Below are 19,126 nucleotides of genomic sequence, written 5' to 3'. Positions count from 1 at the left end.
GAGGCCAATCATGGTCCAATATGTAACTTGATGTGTGATGTGAAAACTTGAAACCTAAACAGCCTACATACACTTAGAATGTTTTTTTTTTAGTGAAGGAGCAAATATCTTGTGTATGAAACAAAAAAGTATTTGCATGTTTATAGAATCTACATTTTCCAACAAGTCCTCCAACCTAAATAATCCAAAAGTTGTTTGCCTCTACCCTCTGGTAAGGTTTAGGGAAAGATCATGGTTTGGATTAAAATAAGTAGGCTACTTTATAACAATCAGCTTAAATCTTAAGATTAGGTACCATCTTCATTCGAGTGCTACTGTGCTCTGGTTAAATGAGGAAATTTGATTTAGGTGCCTTTAAAGCTCTCTTAACAGTGACCAAAGAACGTACTAAATGGAAACTTAAACATATACTAACACCACAATTTATTAAGAAAACAAAACAAACTAGACTGGCAATCAGTAGAGCGCATACCTCCACCAAGGTGAAAATCTCGCATCTATCTTAATGTGTTAAGGGAAAGTGATCATCCTTATAAGGGTGTTAAGGAAAGTGATCAAAAATTCCTGGATCCAGCCCTTTTTAACTGGATCCACAAAAATTTTAATGGGTTCTTCCGAGGCCCATTCCTCATCCCTCCACCTTGTTTTGTGCAAATCAGTTCAGTACTTTTGCATAATCCTGCTGACAAATAAACAGACCAACTAGTATGGCACTCGGTAGAGCGCATACCTCCACCAAAACCAATGTCAAACAACATACAACTAGACTTCAGAGAAAAAAATTCAGATTCATAGTAAATGATCTGGATCTGCCCCAAACTCCAATGTGTTCTTCCCTGGCCAATGCCCTATCCCTCCAACAAGTTTGGTTCAAATCGGTTGATTCCTTTTTGTGTATTACTGCTGAGTACCAACAAACAAACAAACAGAGACAGGTGACAATATAACCTCCTCGGTGGAGGTAATAACCAAAATAAATTCACTGTGCAAGGTTAAACAAACTCAAAAAAACCCTTAAACAACCGATATGTCCAAAGCAGTCCACGATCCTTTTCCTGACAGAAATGTCCAAAAACAAAAATGGAATTTATGTCCTCCCTTAAAAATGCAAAACTAAAATCCACAAATGGCAATGCAATGCAAAGATACAAAGAAGAAAAAGGGCTCAAAAGGAATCAAAGTCACCGGACGCAGAAGTGCGGAATAGTATTCAAGCCTAGAACTGGTCTCCAGTCATGGCTTCAATTGTTGCGGTCCTCCAATCACTGAATTCCTTTATCCTCCACGTGGCTGGAGCTTAACCATAAAAGGTTCTAAATTCCTTCTTCTCATCTCTTTGTAGACAGCCAACTAATTACTAGCATCAGTGTGAACCTGAAAAGGGAGGGATAGGTTGGGTTGCGTGAGGACTGGAGGATTCTCCAGGGCCTGTGGAAACTCTGCAGCCCACTCACATTTTTCCCCATTACACTGCAGCCAGAGGAGCTGCCAAGTCAGCAAAGTGGGTATAAACTTATGATACCAGCCTACAAGCCCGAGGAATCTCTTCAGTGATGGAATGCTCATGGAAGAGGGGTAGTATGTCACTGCTGCTGTTTTATCAGGATCAATCCTCAGTCCTTTCTTTGATATCACATGGCCCAGGAACTTCAGCTGAGACTTGAAGAAACGACACTATTTCCACTTCTTCATGTTCAAGATCAGATTAGTCTGGTGTAGTTTGCTGAAAACCGCATCCAGATCTTTAAGGTGTTACTCATTCCAATACCACAAGTGGTCACATGGACAAATTAGCAGCAAAAGTGAGTGGCTCTCTTAAGACATTCATGATCTACTCCGACCTCCTACCTATGCAGACTTTGTTACTCTATAAAAACGTCACCTGACTTACTACGGCTACTAGAGAGCTTGTCAATTTAATGTAAACATGTTGTTTTGGGCCATTTCCTGAAAAGACTGATGCTGTCTCACATGACTGCTTGATGTCACATAACAATAAAACACAACTATGGGTTGTAATAACTTTCTTATATTTTCAATTGGGGAGAAGGGGTAAATCTAATTTGAGCAGTTTCTGACTTGCAAATTGAACTTATTTTTATGTTTTTTTTATGTGTCTTAAAACATGTCTGGAGGGGATTTGAAGTTTATTTTTAATCGTTGACTTTGTTAAGTTTAGTTAGTTAATTTAGTTAGTTAATTTAATACAAAATACACAAAGATTTTTTTTGTAACTTCATCTGATGAATATTTAGTCATGAATGTTTAATATTATAGAGAAATATTTGAAGTTTTCAGGGCCTTTAAAATACAAATTAGACACAAAAATGACAAATGCAATGCCCTTTGTCATGTCCAGTACAATACTGTTACATACTTTCCCTGTCAAAAAAGATAACTCAGCAGAATTGATGTATGGGAGGAGTATGTACTATCACATTCAATGTTTCAGTCTTCTGTTGGGTTGAAGACCATCATGCCCATGCTTGAAATATATTTGTGGCACTCATTCGCTATCATAAAAGAAAGGGTGTATTATAATCCTATCCTGATATTCAGGACCTTGTTCAAAATCTGCTCCCCGTCTTACTGCAAAAAAAAAAAGTTAAATGACTGTGTCATTAATCTAAAGTGTGTTTATACTGTATATTGGTCTGTTTAAGTTTGTTTTAAAGAAAAAAGTGATCCAGCCAGTCAAAGTCAAAAGTAATCCTTTCATTCAAAGGGCATTTTCAATTCAACCCAAAGGTTTGCATTACATGTGACCTTGTTCAACAAATTGTTTAGAATTGAGTTTTGCTGCCAGTTATGACCACCAGTCCCAATAAAACGTAGCAAAATGGAAGCGGTGGTGCATTGAACACCCTGATGTGTTATGCATGCATGCTGCCTTTTTATACGGCGATTTATACTGTATACACAATGCTACTGATTGATTAACACCTCTGACAAAAACCCACCAAATGAGAGATACGTACATCAAAGTCTGTTGCACACTGTTTCATACCATTTCGAGGAAACATGTCGTTCAACCTAGAAAACGTAGCAAAACGAAGCACATCGTTTGCAGATTTAACGTGCCTCTGGTTTGTGACTGTATTGGGATGGCGACACAGGAAGTAGATGAAGATGATAATATGGATTTTGATGACTTGACTGTGGTATTTAATGGAAGAGGACGCAGTAAAACAAAGGTGAGGCAAGGTGAGGAAGTAAGAGCATCTGCAAGCCAGAGCTATAAAAAAAAGCTTAGAGAAGTTCAGATGTTCAGAATAGTTCAGATGAAGGTAACCGGGTTTTTCACAGGAAGGTCTTGGGGGAGGAATTTAAATAATACTTAAATTCAGGAAGGAAGATGGGCAGGTGAGTTTAAGTCCAATAGCATTGTCTAGGGAGCTGCAAAAGAAGTTAGGAGAGGTGGCTAAAGTTTCCAAGATTCTTCGAGATGGAAATGAAGAAGAGAGAAATGAAGTTTTGAATATTGAAAATATCTACAAAAAATGGTCCAGAATGAAAGTAGAGTGACTTGAGGGCTTTAACAGCCATTCCCATTGATGATGATCTGGAAAAACTTAAACTTATTCCTCTAACCTCGCCATGGAGGCGAGGTTAGAGGAATAAAGGGATCTTTAAAAAAAAAAAAAAAATGGCGAGAGAGTAGAAAGTTTGTCAGTGCTTCTAGAGTTTCATGACTTGCTACTTCGGGATAAAATAAAGATCGGAGGTATGAGTTTTCCAGTCAAGCCTTATGTTCCACCTGTGCTTCAGTGTTAAAGATGCCAGAGGTACGGACATATAGAGAATGGGATCATAAAATCAGCCGAAGTGAGCAAACAAGGTATTGTGGGATTTTAGGACACTAAAACTACAGTAGAGACTGAGTAGTACTAGTAGTGGACGTAGATGTTGCGGTGGTGTTTATATTGTTGAACTTATAAACACAGTGGAATGGTAAATGCTTGCTGTATTACCAACTGCCATAATCGACCAGCTTTTAAAACTTCAGAGAGATGAATGAAGCCAGGGTCTTTATACACTACCGCCCATAACAATTCAGACAGCTGGACAGATGTTTTATTAGAGATACCGCAAATACTATATAGAATTCAAATGATGGGACTTTGTATAACATTCATATAAATACCAGCACATATAGGAGTTAAAAGAAATTATTTATCTGAAAAATGTGCAAAGGAAGTCACAAAAAAGAATCACATTGACATGACAGCATACTTTAGTAAAACAGAAATAAGGATCAAAATTTAAGCTTAAATTGAAAGAAAGATGGCAAACTTGGTGGGAAGAAGAAAGAGCCTAAAGATGGTTTTAGAAAATTCAAAGGAAAGCTGGTATGATGTACAAGGAGAAGCAAAAGAGAGGAGACAGTAATATCCATGCTGTTGCTTGGACATACAGGATTAAAGAGTACATTATTTAAAATATGATCATCAAAATATGAGATAAGATAAGATTGCTATGCCTAATTGCTTAATTATATATATATGTAAGCCAAAGTGAAAAAAAAAAGTAAAAAGAAATGCATGGTAATTGGTTTTAAATGTAACACAAGCTAAGTCTACTGCAGTGACTTTATTTCACAGAGAGCTGCGGGCTTATTAAGGTTTGCGGGCCTTACTAGCCTAAAAATCTGTTGCTCTCATCGCCAACACAATAATTATGATAATATTATGTACTCAGGCAAGGAAATAGGGGAGTACTTTAAAACCAGTTTTTCTATCATGCTTAAAGAAACTTGGGAGTGAGCCTCTCATCTGCTCTGTGTTGATGTCTGCGTTAGACAGAACGTCAATCAGACCAAAACGTCTAGTTCGGCATTCACATTAATAAAATTGTACGTGTTAAGATGACAGAAAATACCCTGTTAACATGTACATTTTGAGTGTCTTAAAGTTATAGTCAGGGATTCTAATCCAGTACACTTTTTGTCAAATTCAGCAAATCTCCTCACGGTCTGCTAGGTGTCATTTTGTGTTTGCACTGAAAAAATAATCTGGTGTTCCTACACAGCCCTTGCTGTGGGAAACAAACAAAATGGCTCGGACGGAGCCACACAACACTATTCCAGCCAATCAGCAACTGGGGGCGTTTGTGGTCGTGCATTGGACAAGGGAAAGAAGAGGGGAGGTTGGTGAAAGGGAGCGACAGACGGTAAATCTCGCACATGCTAACGCACTGAACTCTACAACATAATTGCATTGGCAAGAAAGAGAGATGGCCGAGACACAGACAAAGAGGAAAAAGTCATAAGAACAAAAACTGATCAGGCAAGGTGAAGAGCCATTAACATCGGTGAGCCTTTCCAACAGTGGAGAGACCTCAGAGAGTTAAAAGGCATGAAGACGGATGCGGAGGTTGCACTGTTTCTGATTGACAGGTGGGTAATATTACTTTTCCTATGTTTCGCGAAGCTATTAGGTCAGTATTGTTTTGTCCCGTTTGCTAATGTTTGTGTGAGGTAATCCCAACTGGTAAGTTAGCAAGCAGGTACCAGTGTCACATTTGTGTGTGTAATTTTGAATTTGTTGCTCACGGAAATTCAGTTTACTTTCTACTTTTACTTCTACTATCTTCATTAACACAAATTCAATGGATTTTTTCAAAGCGTCAGTGCTGACCGTCCTGTGGTTGGTTGTGCGGGCCTGGGTACTAGTGATCAAAGCAGTAGCCTTCGTATCTCTGGGTGAACACGTTGTATTCTTGGTCCTGGCGCATTTTCTATTTATCTTTACGTTTAACACCATGCTCAGGTGTTGCTCAGAACATGGGTAGAGCTGTACAGCTTTGTGGAATGTTAGCGTAGTTGGTAAGCTAGCAATACAGAGTTGCAACTAGCTAGATGCTGAATTTGACGGAATTCCATGAAATTTGTTGGCAGAGCATTCGTGGTGAAATTAAGCAGGGAGATACAAAATTGTATCATAAAATAGTCTTGCTGTTCCAAAAAAGATAGTGAGGGATGAAAACTACAAATGCTGACTCATCCACGAGTCTTTGCATCTTCAATGGCTGCCATCTTGAACAGCCTTAAGTTGCAGTTGTTTTCTACTTCAGCTGACTCTGACTGACTTGATGGTCAGTGTGAACAGACGGTGACTGCAGGGATGGAGTATAAAAACACCTCTATCAAGTCACATTTTATTTCCCATAGCGTGAGTGAGCTCACAACAATGGTTGATCTTGAAGCATGCACAGCTGTTCTGCGATTTTTTTTATTTAAAAAATAGGAGTGGTACCCTCAATATGTCGGACATTTTTGCAAAACCTATCTGTGCTATTTACTCAACAAAAAATATATTGTTCTAAAACACTTTCAGGCCAGACACAAGTTTACATTAATCTTTTGTCATACATATGAAATCTAAGTGACGTTTTATGACAACATCTAGGGTGATGGGTTAAGGTGTATGGGGATAAAGTCACACATTGAGTTATTTTGCCATATCCCATATTCAAGAACAGTAAAACATGTAAATTTTCACAACATCTGATGCATGTGCAAAGTTTTGATAGTTCTAGCAATTTAGCCCCTCAAAAATACAATTAATTTGTCCTAAGAGTGCTAATAATAATAGTAATAATGATAATAATGATAATAATAAACATGGCAGTTTTAATAGGGTGCTCGGACCCTAACGACAAAAGTAAATAACAAATGTCTTCTCTTTTATCCGAGCTGGAGAGGTGCACCATGATGTTTTTTTTTCAGGGAGGAAGACAATCATCCCCTCCCGCCAAAGGAAATCGGGACTGTAATTGAACGTGTGCAAATTCTTGATGTGTTGACATCTTTGGCACATGCTTGCACCATGCTATTTGGCCTCAACTGCATACTACATTTGAGCTACCTAAGTGAACTCGAATACACTTTTGATGCAATGCTGAAAATATTAATGGAGACTGAACCAAAGAAAATGACACGCCGGGTGCTCAGTGTGAGTTTCAAGCTGTAAGAATATGATAAATCTGAGACAAGGTTTTGATAACGGCATGTCCTGGTCTAGTTTAATGCTTGTATTTAACCGTTTGACACATTAGTTCAGCCTTGATAAATAATTTCTACAGTCTGGTAACTTAGATAAGATTGTTAGGAGATATTCTCATATAATGGGAGAGGTCTTTATTTACCTCAAAGGAAGAGAGAACAAGACCTTAATTTAAGACAGGCTGTTATTAGATACAGGTCTAAAATTCTAATTTCCCCTGCTTTATAACCATATAAAACAGTATGTATTTGCAAGAAGCCTCCCCTTAGCTGATCTGCTCCCCTTTGGTGTGTTAGTTGGTATGTTAGTCCTGTTTGCTGTCAATGCAGACTTTCAAAGCCCTCCAGCAATTCAGGGATTAGTACTGAATCGCTTAAATTTCCCAGCACGCTTGTATTGTGAAGCATCTGCAGGAAATATAAGTTTAAGGTGAGACACTACAGGCAAAAACATTCTATTTTCCTGCACTGGTCAATTTTGAGATTTTGGGCTATTTTAGACATAACATCCAAAATACACATTTAGGTGTTTATTTTCCTACACTTTGTCTATTTGTGTCTGTAGATTTCAATCACAATGCATATCTTTAAAGGCCATTTTCTCAAAATGTGTTTTTTCCTCATACAATGAGCCAGAAATCTCCACTTCAGGAGCGTTTACACACACTGAACGTTCCAGTTTTATTCTTATCTATTTTCTGAAGGTTTTTACTGAGGGGTTTGTTCATATGTCACTTATGATTAAACAACATTTAATTCCTAAAAACATGGCAAAAACTTATTTTTTGTGGCTCTTGGCAGTATTTTCGGATTTATGGAGTGATAAAATGAGAAATAAAAAACCCCCTTTGTAAAAACCTAAAAGCTTTATCCAATGTTCTGATTTCTGTTCTGGAAATTTGCAAATTAGCACATATTTAATAAGATAATGCCTCATTTGCATATTTAAACATACAATTTCATAGAACTTCTAATACAAAAAATAATTGTCTGGGGGAAGTTTAATGGTGATATCTATTAGTTAAAAATTTTACCCTATTCACCTGTAGTGTTTTGCCTTAAGCCATAGAGTAATTATCATTGTGTCGATGGCATTAATACTGTGGAAATCTACAGTAGATTATGCAGAGCTGACCATGACCACTGTATAGTATGAGGACTTATAAAGTTCTGCTTAGCGAGCCTTTTATGTATTTGGGACCAGCCCTCATTTGCTAATAGACTGAACCGCCATGCAACATTCCATTGTTCAATGGTATTTTTCCTTTTATTGTCATCTTTAGTTTATCATTTAATCTTCCATTTGTTCTATTTAAAAGTGAAGTAATACTCACATATTTATCAATGGATTGTCATGTGTTAACATTTAGGTTTTACAGTTCCGAAGGCTTTTTGTTAATCTGTTTTTTAATCTTGTATTTTATCCCCTAAACATGTTTATTTTGATTTTTATTCTTGTTTTATTTCTTTAAATGTTATAGGTTACTGTTATGTAACCTATGCTGTTGTGTTTATTTATTCTAGGTGCATTTGTTTGCTCTTGTTTTTATGCTTCATTTTATGTATGAAAGGTGCTATATAAGTAAAGTTATTTTTATTATTACTATTTTATTATTATTATCATTTTATTATTACTACCTAACAAATGTTTTAAGTTGTCTGCCACGGTGTTGCTTTGAAAACAGGTAACAAACATATAATGCATTGTGATTTGTTTCATCTTTGTAAAACATTGGATTTAATTTACCCTTGATGGAGTTTATGTGTAAAACATGAAAAGCTGTTGTTTGAGGAGAATGTGTCTTGGGTACCTTATTTATAAGTTAAACTGCATAGGGTTTTTTTTTTAATATAAGTTACCGTTAGCAAAATTAGAGTAATTACTTAGACTATTACATTTTAGATTTTCAAATATTAAAAAAAAGTTGGAATAAAGCAGAAAATTGAATAATGACATAGATGAACTTTTTGGTTTACTTGTAAATAAATTTTTGATTTGATTTAATTGATATTGATTATGGTTAAATCTTTGATTTATACTTAGTAATTTTTTGTAAATTAAGAAACAATGATCAAATAACCTGAAACAAAATTAAAGTAATTTAATGTAATTGTAAACCTTAGGTTGTTCCAAAGTAAAAGCAATTAGATTGTTACAAAGTAGAAAAATAGGTATTGTCTCATTAATGAATTAGACTTTTGGTTTGCGGATATGAAAACGCTGGATTAAGATTTCATTTAAATAAAAAGTTTAAATAAATTCATAAATGTAATATGAGAAAAAGTAATAAAGTTAGGTGTAAAAAATTTGTTAAAAGTAATTTTTTTAATTTGATCCAAAGTATGGACCCTCCACCCACTTATTCCAACACTACTAAATCGTCTCTTCTCTTCTCTTCTCTTCTTTTCTCTGTGAAAGAAAATGTGCATGAAGAATGTCATCCAGCTGTCAAAATATTCTTGGATCACCTCGTAGCTATTCAGGATCATGCAACAGTTTACAAGGTTTACATTTCACAGTAAATGAAATTCATTAAGATTTGTTCTAACTTTTTATTCTCTAAAATCCAATCTTATTCAGTGCCTCTCAGCCTGACCAGAGTTCCTATTTCCGTGAAGTAAGAGAACATTGTGTGTATAATATATTATAGAAAGTATACAAAATATTATATAAATAATTGCTTGCAGCATTGAGCCGTGGTGGTCAAAGAGCAGGATTTTGTAACTTTTGACTCAGCGTCCAGAGTCCTGCTGGATTGGAGGTTAAATCAATGAAGACCGTACTATTTATGCTTAGCTGTAGTTGTGACATAATATGCTTGTTTGTGTTATGTGTGTGTGGGAGTTAGAGGTTGGAAGTGTGTGTGTGTGTGTGTGTGTGTGTGTGTGTGTGTGTGTGTGTGTGTGTGTGTGTGTGTGTGTGTGTGTGTGTGTGTGTGTGTGCGTGTGTGAGTGTGTTGAAGGGGGATGTATTAAAGTGCTGGGATAGGGGCAGAAGGCTATTTCTCTGAAAGTAGACTGTAATTCTTTCTGTCTTTTCTTTGACTCCAGTCAGGATGAGAACAGAGCTGTTCATTGTTTATCTGCTTCCTGTGCTGAAAGATATAGCACAGGCATCACCAGGTAAGAAAATGCTTATTATTACTTCATATTAGGGCAGGACATTTGATGCACTAACCAGTGCAAGCAGATGACAGATGCATATGTTCATTGTTCATTTTAGCAGCCCAAAGAATATTAAGAACAATTTAATAAAAATAAATTATGTAATATGAAGTATTGTCTTTAATTTGTTTACCATTTTTGTTATTGCACCAGAAAAAAAGATGACGCATGATCATATTGATATTTAACTAAAGGAAACCCTGTTCACATGTTTCAGAGGCTACTAATAAGACCCTTGTTGTAGCTGGACCACTTTATGTGAGTTTTTTTTTTTTCAGGGGTTTTGAAAGGGTTTCATAAAACAATAACTTGATTAAAGAATTTTCCAAACCCAACTGCATTGGGGTTTCTTTTTTCTTCATTGGGTTCATGTGTAAAACATGAAAAGCTGCTGTAAGTTGTAAAAAAAGGTTGTTTGAGGAGAATGTGTCTTGGGTACCTTATTTATAAGTTAAACTGCATTTTTTTTTCATTGTTTTTTTTTTATATAAGTTACCTGTAGCAAAATTAGATTAATTTTATTAGTCAGACTATTACATTTTAGATTTTCAAATATTAAAAGAAAAGTTGTAATAAAGCAGAAAAATGAACTGTATTGGCCTGCATAAATGAACTGTTTGGTTTACTTGTAAATAAATTTTTGATTTGATTTAATTGATATTGGTTGTGGTTGAATCTTTGATTTTTACTTAGTCGTTTTTTGTAAATGAAGAAACAATACTCAAATAACCTGACACAAAATTAGAGTAATTTAATTAGTTTAATCCAAGGTAAAAACTGTAGTTAAATGTAATTGTAAACCTTAGGTTGTTCCAAAGTAAAAGCAATTAAAAGCAATCAAAGTAAATATTTGACCTAAGGAATCCCATAGCTACAGTATGGCACAATCTCACTACATACTAATTGTATACATTTTCCATGTTTTTGTTCCCCATTAAGTCTACAAGACATAAATGCAATGTTTTGTAATAACAATAAATGTTGCATATGACATCAGATGAGATCCCACATCATATACATATATATATATATATATATATATATATGTAAAATACAGTATCCCATTTTCTGTAACTGTGAATAGCTAAGCAAGTAAAGATGACCTGATTTCCAAAAGGTATAAAGTTAAAGATCACACATTTCTCTAATATTTTAGGCAAGATTACTTTTTTATTACCATCTTTTACGGTTTCAAAATAATAAAAAAGGAATAGGGCCTGAAACAAAAGTTTGGGCATCCTGCATGGTCGGTACTTAGTAACACCCTCATGGGCAAGTATCAAAGCTTGTAAATGCAATTTTTAGCAACTAAGAGTCTTTCCGTTCTTCATTGAGGGATTTTCGCCTATTCTTCCTTTCAAATTGCTTGTAGTTCTGTGAGATTTTTTTGCTGCCTTGCACCTCTATTTTGAGGTCTATGCATAGATTTTTGATGATATTAAGGTCGGGGGACTGTGAGGGCCATGGCAAAACCTTCATCTTAAGCCTCTTGTGATAGACCATTACGGATTTTGAGGTGTGTTTAGGATCATTATCCTGTTGAAGAAGCCATCCCTCTTTTAGTCTTCAGCTTTTTTACAGACAGTGTGATGTTTGCTGATAGAAATTGCTGATACTTAATTTAATCCATTCTTCCTTCTACCAGTGAAATGTAACACAGGCCCAAAGTATGATCAAACCACCCCCGTTGGAGAAGTGTTCTTTTCAGGAAGTTTTGCACCCTTTGTTCTCCAAACATAGCTCTGCTCATCGTGGCCAAAAAGTTCTATTTTAACTTCATCACTCCACAGGACATGTTTCCAAAATTCATCAGGCTTGTTTAGATGTTCCTTTGCAAACCCCTAATGCTGAATTTTGTGGGGAGGATGCAGGAAATCTGCTAAATCTTCCTGAAGGTCTTTTGCAGTCGAATGGGGGTTTTGATTTGCCTTTCCAGCAATCCTAAAAGCTGTTCTCTCAGAAAGTTTTCTTGGTTTTCCAGACCTCAGCTTGACCTCCACCGTTCCCTTCAACTGCCATTTCCTAACTATATGACGAACTGAGGAAACTGCTACCTGAAAACGCTTTGCTATCTTCTAACAGCCTTCTCCTGCTTTGTGGATATCGATTATTTTACTTTTCAGAGTGCTAGGCAGCTGCTTAGAGGACCCCATGGCTACTGATTTTTGGGACAAAGTTTGAGGAATCAGAGTATTTATAAAGCTTTGAAATTTGCATCATCTGACCTTTCCTAACAATGACTGTGAACAAGCCATAGCCCTAACAAGCTCATTAAGGTCTTAGACCTTGGTAGAAGTTATCTGAGAGTTCAAATCTCTTGGGTTGCCCAAACTTTTGTATGGTGTTCCTTTCCTTTTTTCACTCTAAAATCATAAAAGACAAAAACAAAAAAACAAATCCACTAATGTTGCTTGAAATGTTGAAAGGGATGTGTATTTTTTTAAGTGTATGCCTTTTGGAGATCAGGGAATAAAATATTGTACACATTAATAGCATAATGGTCATATCAAAATCACACAGGCCATCAAAGCTCCCAGGCAGCCATTCTCTTTCATTCATTTCAGTACTGTAACTGTACAAAAAGCATCTCACAGAGGCTCATTAATACGTCTGAATCCACTTTTCATTTCTCAAAGTCATGTTATTGTTGAATGGCAATACAGTGCAGACTTGTCGAATCAATCTGCACTTACATCCACATTATTATATAACAAAAACATAACTTTGACAATAATCACGACAGAAAAGATGTGATGGATTACCTAATTGAGGCAACTTTCAAGTCTCTGTAAGATAACTTTGATGTTTAACACATTAAAAAAATCAAAATAAGGTTTAGCATATCTAAAATGGCTGGCAGTAATGTAACATATACATTAACTATAACCTTGCAAAAACAGACACTGATATTATCTTTTAACACACAAACCGCACACTTGTATCATCAACAGGGAGCGTTGACCTTGTGGTCACTCTGAAAAATGGCCAAATCAGAGGGGAATACGTGACAGTGAAAGGCACAGAGAGAAGGGTGAAGCAATTCCTGGCAATCCCTTTCGCCCGGCCCCCCGTCGGGCCCCTCCGGCTGACTGCTCCCCAGGATACAGAGCCCTGGGAGGGGGAGAGAGACTGCACACACCAGCCCCCTATGTAATACTGGGTAATCCCTGAATTACTAAAGGGCATGACAAGATTTACAATTTTTCTCTCTGGGCAACACACACTTGTTTTCTTTCTATCTCAGGTGTATCCAGGATCCAGAAATAGTTGTGAATCTTTCTAGGACCATGTCAATGCAATACAGCCCACCAGAGCTTTCAGAGGACTGCCTGTATTTGAATGTATACACTCCAGCTGAAGCAACAAAAGGGGACAAACTGCCGGTGGGTTAAGAGACAGCCTATAAATGCACACATTCACCAACTTTGTGAAGGGAGGGAGTAGCTTATGATGCTGTTGTAATGGACTGAATTCTGATGTTTCAGCAGATACCAACTGACAGTCCAGCAACCTTCAGTGCTTTTTCTTCAGCTAATGTTTTAACTGCTCTCAGCACTTAAATTTCAAGTCACAGTTCAACAGTTTTAATTGATTAAACTTTAATTGATTTAATTTCCCTTCAGTTCTTTTCATTTAACTGACACTTCCATTGCCTTCAGTGTTAAATCTCCACTGGCATTTAAAATGTTTTAATTTCTTTGTATTTGTCTGCTTTCAGCCCCAATACCAACTGAAATTTAAAGGGTTTTCACTGCTTACATATTAACTGACACTTCACCATCTTTCAGTGCTTTCTAGTCAACTGACATTTCAACACCTTTCATCTCTTATTCTTTAACTGACAATTCAACTACTTTAATCTATTGCTCGTTAACTGAGACTTCAAAATCTTTCAGCTATTACATTTCAACTGAAATTTCAATTTAGGGCCATACATTTCAACTGTTTACAATGCTTCAACTTTTTGTAGTGATTATGTCATGCTCTATTTACAATGATCATGCAATTACGCCTTAAGTGACTCCAAACAAAATAGTTTTGTAAACAGAAATATTTATCTCACTTTATAATGGGCCTATGTAGTCCGTTGTTAGTGCATCACAATTTAGGTGATGCATTACAATCAGTTGTAACTTTCTGTTTGGAGAAGTCAGTTGTGAATAGCAGGCTCCTGTCTTATGTTCTTTGTCAGGTGATGGTGTGGATCCATGGAGGAGGTCTGGCAATGGGCGCAGCTTCTCAGTATGATGGCGCGCCACTAGCTGCTTATGAAAACATCGTGACAGTTATTATTCAGTATCGCCTTGGCATTCTGGGATTCCTGAGGTAAGGAAGTTTATTGCCGAACAGATTTCTGGCACAGATTTCAAATAAAGAAATAAACTGAAAACATCCACACTATCCCAGTGACTGTTTTCCAGACTTTTCTAAATGAAATTATTCTCAAAGAATCCAAAACAAGTGTCGTGACTTTTCTTGTTCCAAAGCACTGGGGATGAACACGCTCATGGTAACTGGGGTTTCTTGGATCAGCTGGCAGCTCTGAGATGGGTGAAGGAAAATATTGAAGCCTTTGGAGGTGATCCACAAGCCGTCACAGTCGCTGGAGAATCTGCAGGAGGCATCAGTGCCTCCATACTGGTAAAGAAAACTAATCACTGGAAGAAAGAAAAGATGTGAGACACCAGGTTAACCCAAGCAGCATGAGTTGATCGTGAAATTACAGGAACATGATTTCAAACACACATTTACAGATTTTCAATATGTTTAAGTGACCCAAATGTGTGAAGCTCACTGTTAATTATGTCTGTAATTTAGCATGTATCATGTCCATTTATCAAGCAATTTCATACATATCTTTCCTTATGAACAGACTCTGTCTCCACAAGCCAAAGGATTGTTTCAGAGGGCAATTCTTCAAAGTGGAGTAGCGACAATTGGGACCTACACTACAAGCAATCCTTTGGGTTATTCAAAGGTACTGTAATACGTAAACTAAGTAGATTAGCATGAATTCAGAAGATATCTATCAAACACATGCGCATTGTTTTGAATATGTACACTCACTGAGCACTTTATGGGAACACCATATTAATACTAGGTAGGCCTGTGTCCACTACAGCCTCAGATTTCAGTTCTTCTCAATATGGTTTTTCGCTGTTTCAAGCTGTCCGCCTCAAGGTTCGACCTGTGCATTCTGAGATGCTTTTTTGCTCACCACAGTTGTAAAGCGTGGTTATCTGAGTTACCGTAGCATTTCTGTCTCCCCTGATATCTCTCATTAACCAGGTGTTTCCATTTGCAGAACTTTGCTCACTGGATGTTTTTTGTATTTCACACCATTCTGAGTAAACTTGGGAGACTGGCACCAACAATTACGCCATGGTCAAAGTCACTGAGATCAAATTTTTTTCCCATTCTAATGCTAGATGTGAACATTAACTGAAGCTCGTGAACTGTATCTGCAGGATTTTATGCACTGAACTGCTGCAACATGATTGGCTAATTGGATAATTGCATGAATAAGCAGATGTACAGATGTTCCTAATTAAGTGCTCAGTGAATGTATTTGTAGCCGAAGTACTTATTTTTTGGCCACTTGTGGGCAGTGAATTAAGACAAAAGCACAGCCTTCACTTATTATCACCTCATAAGGTGGTGAACATAACAATTAGCAAACACTTTCTTATTTACACATCCAAAAGACAAAGCAAAATTAGAATTCCATTGGGTTGATGGTTTGTGTCCACCTGATTGGGTCTTGTCTACCTGAATGGGGTAGTTCCACTGGGGTCGAGTTTGTGTTCACCTGATGAAAGTTCATTATTTACTTTCCTTTTATTTCTGTTTTGGTCTCCACTAACTCCTCAGATAAACTATCTGGTTCTTCAGTTGCTTATCGCTCCACTTGCTTCATCAGCCAGATGCTAACTTCATCTGACTGCTGGTGCTGAGCAGGTAGTGTATAGTGGGTTTGTCTTTTGTCTTATTAGATGGAAACAGCTGTGTGCTGCTGCTGAAAAGAAAGCTGATGAGAGCGGATTTCTATGAAAGAAAACCAAAATAATAATCCAAAACAGACTAAACAGCTGTATAAAGCTGAGCAACCTGCAGAGTCCGGAGATAATTCTCTGTGGGTTTGTCACGAAGAGCCCCATTTTCATTACGCATAGCCATTTGACCTACTGTTAATATACAAATCAGTCAGTGCAGAAGTAATCTGTAGCTCCTTTTCTCGTATGTACCTTAACCTATGAATATTCCAGTAATTTTTTATGTCAGCGTAATGTTGGAACAGGAGTCGGACTAAATTTGCTTTGGCAGGTTACCAGCTCAGGGGCTTGTATGATTACTGTCACTCTTCCATCAACATTGCTGGGTAAAAAACACAAAAGGTGATGCCATTGTTTGATATTATGGTTTCACTTGAAGCAAGTGAGCCAGTCACAGAGGCTTAAGCTATGACATGTATTGTATATTCAGTCATAAAAACATTGTTTGGTCTCAGGACCTAGACAGTAAGTGCCATGCAAATCAGGCACTGTTCAATCAATCAGAAGCAGAAAGGTAATGTGTAAACAGACTTTGATATTGGTTTCTCCATGTGGGAAACATGTGAATGTTGAGAAATAATAGGAATGTTCTGCTTTCAGTGTTGAAAAGAGGTTATGCCTTTATCAACCTGTACTGACAACCATAAAGCCAAAGATCAATAGGTTTAGCTTATAGCAGCCTGAAACTTTCAAAAATAAATGTAATTTTACATTTTTTTTCAGTTAACAGAAGTAAGCAAGCTAATTAGAGCATAGATGCTAGCAAAGCAAATATGCTAAATATTTGTATAAGAATAATGATTTAATGATTTACTTTTTGGTTTCAGGTGTTCTTGGTGCTTCGAGCACAGAATGAAAATTAGCAGTAATGGAAATTTCAGGTCCCAGCAACTATCAAGTCCCAGTAAATACTGAATATTATAGCTCTTTTGTGCAGTGGTAATAAAGAAGTAAACTTTTATAACAGAGTAAAATAATCTACTAGAGAACTATTGTATCAGGGTACACTTACTTATATATTTGTTATATTCATTAATCTCTCTTTTACCTAGATTGTTGCCAACCTTACTGGATGTTACCGCAGCAGCACAGAGGAACTGGTCCAATGTTTGAGAGGAATAAGTAAAGACGAGTTAGTTGAGGCAACCAAAAAGGTAAATGATCTTGTGAGGATACACAAGCAGATGTTAGAGATGTACATTGCATTCAGACCCCTTCACGTTTTTCACATTTTATGTTGCAGTCAAACTACACTTGATACCCCATCATGAAATGCAAAAACAGAATCTTAGAAATTATTGCAAATTGATTGAAAAGGAAAAACTGAACTATCACATTGACATTAGTATTCGGACCATTTACTCGGTACTTAGTTGAAACACCATTGGCAGTGATTATAGCCTAGTGTCTTCTTGGGTATGGCGTTACAAACTTTTCACAACTGGATTTGCATTGATTTTTTGCACATCTTCTCAAACTGTGTCAGGTCGGATGGGGACAGGTGGACAGCTATTTTCAGGTCTCTCCTGAGACGTTCAATTGGGTTCAAGTCAGGGCTTTGGCTGGGCCACTCAAGGGCATTCCCAGAGTTGTCCCTAAACCACTCCTGCGTTGTCTTGGCTGTGTGCTTAGGGTCACTGTCCTGTTGGAAAGTGAACCTTCAGCCCAGTTTGAGGTCCTGAGCACTCTCAACCAAGTTTTCATTAAGGATATCCCTGTGGTTTACTTTGTTCAGCTGTTCCATGCCACTTAAAAACACACAAAAAGCATGATGCTGCTACCACCATGCTTCACCATTCGGAAGGTATGAGGCAGGTGATGAGCGGTGCCTGGTTTCCTCCAAACATGATGCTTAGAAATTAGGCCAAACAGTTCAATCTGGGTTTCATCAGACCAGAGAGTCTTGTTTCTCATTGAGTGGGAGTCCTTTAGGAACTTTTTTGAAAACGCCAAGCGGGCTTTCATGTGTCTTTCACTGAGGAGAGGTTACCATCTGGCAACTCTGCCATAAGCCCAAATTGGTGGAGTGTTGCAGTGATGGTTGTCCTTCTGGAGCTTTCTCCAATCTCCACACAGGATCTCTGGAGCTCAGTCAGAGTGACCATCAGGTTCTTAGTCATCTTTATTATGCCCTTTCTACTCCAATTGCTCAGTTTGGCCAAGCGGCCAGCTCTAGGAAGAGTCCTGGTTGTTACAAACTTCTTCCATGTAAGAATTATGGAGCCTACTGTGCTCTTTGGAACCTTCAATGTAGCAGAAATGTTTCTGTAGCCTTCTCCAGATCTGTGCCTCGACATAATCCTGTCTCTGAACTCTGCAGGCAGTTCCTTCAACCTCATGACTTGGTTTTTGCTTTGATATGCATTGTCAGCTATGAGACCTTATATATACAAGCGTGTGCCTTTCCAAATCATGTTCAATCAATTGAATTTGACCACAGGTGGACTCCAATCAAGGTTTAGAAACATCTGAAAGATGATCAAGAGAAATGGGAGGCACCTGAGCTAAATTTCAAGTGTCATAGCAAAATGAAATGTGATATTTCAGTTTTTCCTTTGTAAAAATTTGCAAAAAATTCAAAAATTCTGTTTTTGCTTTGTCATAATGGGGTTTTGAGTGTAGATTGATGAGGTAAAAAAAAATTCAACCTATTGAGTGCAAGGCTGCAACATACTAAAATGTGAAAAAAGTGAAGGGTCTGAATACTTAACTTGAATCGATGGTACTTAGCTTTAATTTGATTTAATTTAATTTGTGTGTGTTTCCAGATGGAGGAACACTTGATTAACCTTATACCAACAAGACTAGGTCAAAACCTAGTATATGGCTGTATCGTGTATGGTCAATATGCAAAATTGAGGACATAGTTGAAAACTCTTGTGGAACCGCAGCAAACATCTACTTC

General features: G+C 37.1%; 1 protein-coding gene across 4 annotated transcripts in view; it reads left to right on the top strand.

Moving 5' to 3' along the window:
• The first annotated feature begins 10,030 nt into the window (after nucleotides 1-10,030).
• The window catches only part of LOC120792940 (uncharacterized protein KIAA0513-like), a 53,533-nt gene continuing 44,437 nt past the window's right edge, over nucleotides 10,031-19,126 (top strand). For all 4 annotated transcript variants that reach the window (XR_005707907.1, XR_005707908.1, XR_005707909.1 and 1 more), the window contains exons 1-7: nucleotides 10,031-10,126; nucleotides 13,120-13,318; nucleotides 13,413-13,551; nucleotides 14,361-14,494; nucleotides 14,656-14,809; nucleotides 15,042-15,146; nucleotides 17,274-17,375. Coding sequence is in view for 1 of the 4 variants with exons in the window: in XM_040132355.1 (XP_039988289.1) it covers nucleotides 10,060-10,126; nucleotides 13,120-13,318; nucleotides 13,413-13,551; nucleotides 14,361-14,494; nucleotides 14,656-14,809; nucleotides 15,042-15,146; nucleotides 17,274-17,375 (900 nt within the window). In the remaining 3 variants the exon portion in view is untranslated. The remainder of the gene's footprint in view (nucleotides 10,127-13,119; nucleotides 13,319-13,412; nucleotides 13,552-14,360; nucleotides 14,495-14,655; nucleotides 14,810-15,041; nucleotides 15,147-17,273; nucleotides 17,376-19,126) is intronic.

The sequence above is a fragment of the Xiphias gladius genome, chromosome 8 (genome assembly GCF_016859285.1).
Source record: "Xiphias gladius isolate SHS-SW01 ecotype Sanya breed wild chromosome 8, ASM1685928v1, whole genome shotgun sequence".
NCBI classification, from domain to species: domain Eukaryota; kingdom Metazoa; phylum Chordata; class Actinopteri; order Istiophoriformes; family Xiphiidae; genus Xiphias; species Xiphias gladius.
This window is presented reverse-complemented; position numbering and strand designations above follow the sequence as displayed.